The sequence below is a fragment of the Triticum urartu genome, chromosome 5A, assembly GCF_056163025.1.
Source record: "Triticum urartu cultivar PI428250 chromosome 5A, HENAU_Tu73, whole genome shotgun sequence".
NCBI lineage: Eukaryota > Viridiplantae > Streptophyta > Magnoliopsida > Poales > Poaceae > Triticum > Triticum urartu.
This window is the reverse complement of record NC_141877.1, coordinates 290,278,656-290,285,787: the sequence shown is the minus strand read 5'-3', so window position 1 is coordinate 290,285,787 and position 7,132 is coordinate 290,278,656. Positions and strand designations below refer to the sequence as shown.

The following is a 7,132-nucleotide window of genomic DNA, read 5'->3' as shown; positions in this document are numbered from 1 at the left end:
TTTATCAGCCATTTGCAAAGATATTTCAGTAGGTGTCAACTTATTCAAATCAAGTCTACGATATAAAGAGAGAGGCATAACACTAACACCGGCTCCAAGATCACATAAATCAGTTTTAACATAGTTTCTCTTAATGGAGCATTGTATAGTCGATACTCTGGGATCTCCTAGTTTCTTTGGTATTCCACCCTTAAAAGTATAATTAGCAAGCATGGTGGAAATTTCAGCTTCTGATATCTTTCTTTTATTAGTAACAATTTCCTTCATGTACTTAGCATAAGGGTTCATTTTAAGCATATCAGTCAAACGCATACACAAAAAGATAGCTAATCATTTCAGCAAAGCGTTCAAAATCCTCATCATCCTTTTTCTTGGATGGTTTAGGATGAAAAGGCATGGGTTTCTGAACCCATGGTTCTCTTTCCTTACCGTGCTTCCTAGCAACAAAGTCTCTCTTATCATAACCTTGATTCTTATATTGTGGGTTATCAAGATCAACAGCAGGTTCAATCTCTACATCATTATCATTGCTAGGTTGAGCATCAACATGAACATCATCATTAACATTATCACTAGGTTCATGTTCATTACCAGATTGTGTTTTAGCATCAGAAATAGAAATATCATTGGGATTCTCAAGTATGTCAACAAGAGGTTCACTAGAAGCATGCAAAGTCCTATTATTTTTTCTTTTTCTTCCTCTTAGAAGGACTAGGTGCATCTACATTAGTTCTCTGAGAATCTTTCTCAATTCTCTTAGGATGGCCTTCAGGATACAAAGGTCCCTGAGTCATTTTACCACCTCTAGTCATAACTCTAACAACATTATCATTTTTCTTATTATTTAATTCATTGAGAAAATCATTCTGAGCTTTAAGTACTTTTTCTACTTGAGTGGTAACCATAGAAGCATGCTTACTAATAAGTTTAAGTTCACCTTTAACACTAGCCATATAATCACTCAAGTGTTCAAGCATATCAGCATTGTGTTTCAATTGTCTACCAACATAACCATTGAAATTTTCTTGTTTAACCATAAAGTCATCAAACTCATCCAAGCATTGGCTAGCAAACTTAGTGAATGGAATTTCACATTTATCAAATCTATAGAGAGAATTTACCTTTACTACCTATGTCGGGTTAATAAGACCATGTATTTCTTCAATAGGTGGAAAATTCTTAAATCTTAAGCTTTAATACCTTTTTCTTTCATAGATTTCTTTGCCTCTTACATATCTTCAGGACTGAGAAATAGAATACCCCTTTTCTTTGGAGTTGGCATAGGAGTTGGTTCAGGAAGTGTCCAATTATTTTCATTAGTCAACATATTATTCAATAGCAATTCAGCTTGATCAACAGTTCTTTCCCTGAAAATACAAGCAGCACAACTATCTAGGTAATCTTTGGAAGCATCGGTTAGTCCATTATAGAAGATATCAAGTATTTCATTTTTCTTAAGAGGATGATCAGGCAAAGCATTAAGTAATCGGAGAAGCCTCCCCCAAGCTTGTGGGAGACTCTCTTCTTCAATTTGCACAAAATTATATATTTCCCTTAAAGCATCTTGTTTCTTATGGGTGGGGAAATATTTAGCAGAGAAATAATAAATCATATCCTGGGGACTACGCACACAACCATGATCAAGAGAATTAAGCCATGTCTTAGCATCACCCTTTAGTGAGAACGGAAAGAACTTAAGGATAAAGTAATAGCGAGTTTTCTCATCATGAGTGAAGAGGGTGGCTATATCATTTAATTTAGTAAGATGTGCCACAACAGTTTTAGATTCATAGCCATAGAAAGACCAGATTCAACCAAAGTAATTAACTCAGGATCGACAGAGAAATCGTAATCCTTATCAGTAATAAAGATAGGTGAAGTAGCAAAAGCAGGGTCATATTTCATTCTAGCATTCAAAGACTTTTCTTTAAGCTTAGCTAATAATTTCTTAAGATCAGATCTATCATTGCAAGCTAAGAAGTCTCTACCAGTTTCTTCATCCATAACGTAACCTTCAGGCACAACAGGCAATTCATATCTAGGGGGAGAATCTTCATCATCACTTTCATCAATATTATCAGTTTCAATAATTTCATTCTCTCTAGCCCTAGCAAGTTGTTCATCAAGAAATTCACCTAGTGGCACAGTATTATCAAGCATAGAAGTAGTTTCATCATAAATATCACGCATATCAGAAGTGGCATCACCAATAACATGCGACCTATCAGAATCAATAGCAGCAGTAGGTGTTGCAAGTTTACTCAAAACTGAAGGTGAATCAAGTGTAGAGCTAGATGGCAGTTCCTTACCTCCCCTCATAGTTGAGGCAAAAATCTTGGTTCTTTGATCTTTCAAGTTCTTCATAGTGACAAGCAGATATGAATCCCAAGTGACTTAAAAATAGAGCTATGCTCCCCGGCAACAGTGCCAGAAAATAATCTTGATAACCCACAAGTATAGGGGATCGCAACAGTTTTCGAGGGTAGAGTATTCAACCCAAATTTATTGATTCGACACAAGGGGAGCCAAAGAATATTCTCAAGTATTAGCAGCTGAGTTGTCAATTCAACCACACCTGGAAACTTAATATTTGTAGCAAAGTGTTTAGTAGCAAAGTAATATGATAGTAGTGGTAACGGTAGCAAAAGTAATATTTTTGGTTTATAGTGATTGTAACAGTAGCAACGGAAAAATAAATAAGCGGAGAAACAATATAAGAAAAGCTCGTAGGCATTGCATTGGTGATGGAGAATCATGTCGGATGCGATCGATCATGCAACAATTATAACATTGGGTGACACAGAACTAGCTCCAGTTCATCAATGTAATGTAGGCATGTATTCCGAATATAGTCATACGTGCTTATGGAAAAGAACTTGCATGACATATTTTGTCCTACCCTCCTGTGGCAGCGGGGTCCTATTGGAAACTAAGAGATATTAAGGCCTCCTTTTAATAGAGTACCAGACCAAAGCATTAACACATAGTGAATACATGAACTCCTCAAACTATGGTCATCACTGGTAATTATCCCGATTATTGTCACTTCGGGTTAACAGATCATAACACATAATAGATGACTATAGACTTGCAAGATAGGATCAAGAACTCACATATATTCATGAAAACATAATAGGTTCAGGTCTGAAATCATGGCACTCGGGCCCTAGTAACAAGCATTAAGAATAGTAAAGTCATAGCAACATCAATCTCAGAACATAGTGGATACTAGGGATCAAACCCTAACAAAACTAACTCGATTACATGATAAATCTCATCCAACCCATCACCGTCCAGCAAGCCTACGATGGAATTACTCATGCACGGCGGTGAGCATCATGAAATTGGTGATGGAGGAAGGTTGATGATGACGATGGCGATGGATTCCCCTCTCCGGAGCCCCGAACGGATTCCAGATCAGCCCTCCCGAGAGAGTTTAGGGCTTGGTGGCGGCTCCGTATCGTAAAATGCGATGAATTCTTCTCTCTGATTTTTTTCTCCCCGAACACGAATATATGGAGTTCGAGTTGAGGTTGGTGGAGCGTCAGGGGGCGCGCCTAGGAGGTAGGCGCGCCCCCACCCTCGTGGACAGGGTGTGGGCCCCTGATGTGGTTTCTTCTTCCAATATTTTTTATATATTCCAAAAATAATCTCCGTTGATTTTCAGGTCATTCTGAGAACTTTTATTTTTGCACAAAAATAACACCATGGCAATTCTGCTGAAAACAGCGTCTGTCTGGGTTAGTTCCATTCAAATCATGCAAGTTAGAGTCCGAAACAAGGGCAAAAGTGTTTGGAAAAGTAGATACGATGGAGACGTATCACAGTGCCGCTGCCGCTGGCACCATCAGGAGCCGAGCGACGGTGCTATCGACTTCATCATCACCCATACCAAGTACGGCTTCGGAGGCTATGGCGTGGGCTCAGCTGCTGTTGAGGTTTCCGCAAGTGGTCGAACAAATGGATGAGTGGCGTGCCACCATCCAGAGTCTGCTCGGTTTCACCGAAGCAGGGGGTTCACGGCGAGCTGGCCCGCCACGACCTTCCTAAGCGACAAAAATGGCTCGTGCTACTGACCGTACGGAAGGGGCCATCCTCATGGTGCAGTTCCCGCCACGGCAGCCCACGCGAATGCGACAAAATCAAGACCCGACAATGTCTTGATGGACTCTTCTGACCCTCGAGCACATCCAGGCCAACGATGAGCCCCGGAGGATAGGCAGAGAGGAGTCACACGCCTCGTGGAGCAACGCCGCGACGATCTCTGCCGGACCAACGGGTGCGACGGCCCCAATGTCGATGAGCCCGCGCTCGGTATTGGTGGGTGTCTAGCTTTCAAGGTTGGATGCCCTGCCTTTACTCGTGAGTTGCGGCAAGTCCATTGGCTGTCCATTCGAACGTTCAAGCCAGAGATACCTGAGAAGTACGATGGGAGGCTGAACCCGGCAGAGTTCATGAGCATCTACACCATCGCCGTTTAGGCTGCCGGGGGAAGGGATGAGAAAGTGTTTGCCAACTACTTCCCTTTGGCTCTTAAGTCCAATGTGAGGTCGTGGCTGATGCACCTACCAGAGAACTCCATTTCGCCATGGGCAAACCTGTGCCATGAGTTCATTGGTGCCTTCACTGGCGATCATCAGGAACCCGACAGGCCCAGCAACTTGCAGCTTCTCCAACAGAAGGAAGGAGAAACCCTCTGTAAGTATTTACAGAGATTCAACAAAGTTCATAGAAACATCCTGAGTATCCATCCAGCAACCGTGATAGCTGCCTTCCAGTCCAATGTGCACAACCGCCAGATTCATTCCAAGATGAGCGTGTGGTCGCCCAAGACTGTGAAGGAGATTTACACGTTGGTAGATAAGTGTGCTCGGATGGAGGAGGGAAGGAAGTTTCCCGGAGAGGAAGATTGCTTCAATGCTGATTCAGAGGATGATAAGGAATCAACCAGTCAGAAGAAGAGCAAGAAACGTAGTAAGAAGCGGAGGGATAAGGCAGGGATGACAGTTGAAGGATCGGGTATGCCTAGTACCAGCAAGAAGGCCAAAGCTGAGGCCCCCGGCAAGGAAGCTGCCATGTGCACTGACTGCCGAGAGGCCGCTGCTGCCCAGAAAGCCGGGAAAGGTGATGGGCCATACTCCAAGATTCATCGGACCAAGGGCCACGACCTTCAAGAGTGTTTTCAGGTTGAGCAGCTTGTCAAGAGACAGAGAGCAGAGTATGAGAAGCGTGACAAGGAAAAAGTTCAGAATGTTGTTGGTGGTAAGGGTCAAGGTGGTGAAGTAAATCGCCCTGGCAAGCCCTTTCGGAACCAAGGAAAGCCTGCCAGAGGTAAAGACAAGGAAGCTTGTGATGATGAGAGTGATGGAGGGGAATAAGAGGAAACCAGTGAGCAAGAGTTTCAGAAGGCCACTGACGCTTGTGCATTCATGGGGGTGCGTCTCTGCACACCCCTCACCACCAACTCAAGCGGTGGGTGCGAGAGGTCAGTGTCGTGGAACCAGCGCCAGAGGCCCGGAAGCCGCTCAAATGGTCTCGCATGCCCATCATCTTTGATGAGGAGGACCATCCTAGTCATACCACTGCGGTAGGGTGTTTGCCGTTGTTGGTCTCCCCAATAATTGGCAACCTCCAGGTCACAAAGATGTTGGTGGACGGTGGGGCCGGGTTAAATCTGATCTCCCCAGCAGTTATGAGCAGACTTCAGATAGCAGAGGAAGAGCTAGAGGTCACCGGCGCATTTCAAGGAGTTAATCACGGCAGGAGCCATCCTAAGGGAAAGATAACATTGCCGATGACGTTTGGGGGAGAACTAAACTACTGGACTGAGAATATTGTATTTGATGTGGTCAATCTCCCCCTACCATATAATGGGATTCTTGGACGCCCGGCCTGGGCTAAATTCATGGCGACATCCCACTATGCCTACAATACCTTGAAGATGCCTGGGCCACTGGGAGTCCTCACCGTCCCATCAGATGAGAAGGATGCAATCATTTGTGTGGACAAGATGTACCGGGACGCGGTTGCGGCAGATACGGTGGCAGCAGTAGTTCCCGCCAAGGAAAGCAAATGAAGAAAGAGGGATTATACGAGCTTCGGCAAAGAGTCCGGGAAGCGTGCCCCCACCGAGTGCACGACACCCGTTGATGAAGTGCCAAAGTGTTCCAGCAGCAAGAGATCCAAAGTTGCTACACCCCAAGTGAAGAAGGTCCCAGCAGGGTTGGCTGGCATTGATGGTACTTTCACTATCAGCGCCGCCCTCGAGGACAAAAAGGAAAGCGCGCTTGTTGCCTTCCTGCAGGCGAATGTTGATGTGTTTTCCTGGCAACCATCTGATATCCCCGGTGTTCCTAGGGAGGTAATCGAGCACCACCTTGATGCCTGCCCACATGCTCAGCCAGTCAAGCAGAAAGTCTGAAAGCAGGCCTTGGAGAGGCAGCAGTTCATTGCAGAAGAGATCAAGAAGCTTGAGGCAGCTGGTTTGGTCAGAGGAGTGTTGCATCCGACGTGGTTGGAAAATCTAGTGGTAGTCCGGAAGGCTAATGGGAAGTGGAGGCTTTGCATAGATTTTACATATCTCAACAAAGCTTGCCCGAAGGACCCATTTCCCTTGCCGCGTATCGATCAGATTGTGGATTCCGCTTCAGGTTGTGATCTTCTCTCCTTTTTGGGTAACACCAAATCGTCATGTCCAAGGAAGATGAAGAGAAGACGTTGGTCATTACTCCATGTGGTACGTACTGCTTTGTTTGCATGCCATTCGGATTAAAGAGTGTCGGGTCCACTTTTGCAAGGGCAATCCAGATTGGTTTTGAGCCACAGCTGCACAGAAACATAGAAGCTTATATGGATGGCATTGTGGTCAATACCATAGATAGAGCCACCCTTATTCAAGATTTGGAGGAGACGTTTGCTAATCTATGAAAGCTCAATTCGAAGCTCAACCCGGAGAAGTGTGTATTTGGATTTCCCTCCGGCAAGCTGCTTGGGTTCTTCGTATCCCATCGCGGGATCAAAGCCAACCCCCACAAGATTAGGTTTATCGAGTAGATCCAAGTGCCAAGAACAATTAAGGACGTGAGGCGTCTAACTGGATGCATTGCCATGCTAAGCAGATTCATCTCCAAGT

At 44.5% G+C, this 7,132-nt stretch overlaps 1 protein-coding gene across 1 annotated transcript; it reads left to right on the top strand.

Annotated features, from left to right (window-relative positions):
* Window positions 1-5,539: 5,539 nt before the first annotated feature.
* LOC147971101 (uncharacterized) lies at window positions 5,540-6,076 on the top strand. The gene has a single exon (XM_087523825.1). It carries the CDS (start codon window positions 5,540-5,542, stop codon window positions 6,074-6,076), a length of 537 nt encoding a protein of 178 aa, XP_087379951.1.
* Window positions 6,077-7,132: the final 1,056 nt, after the last annotated feature.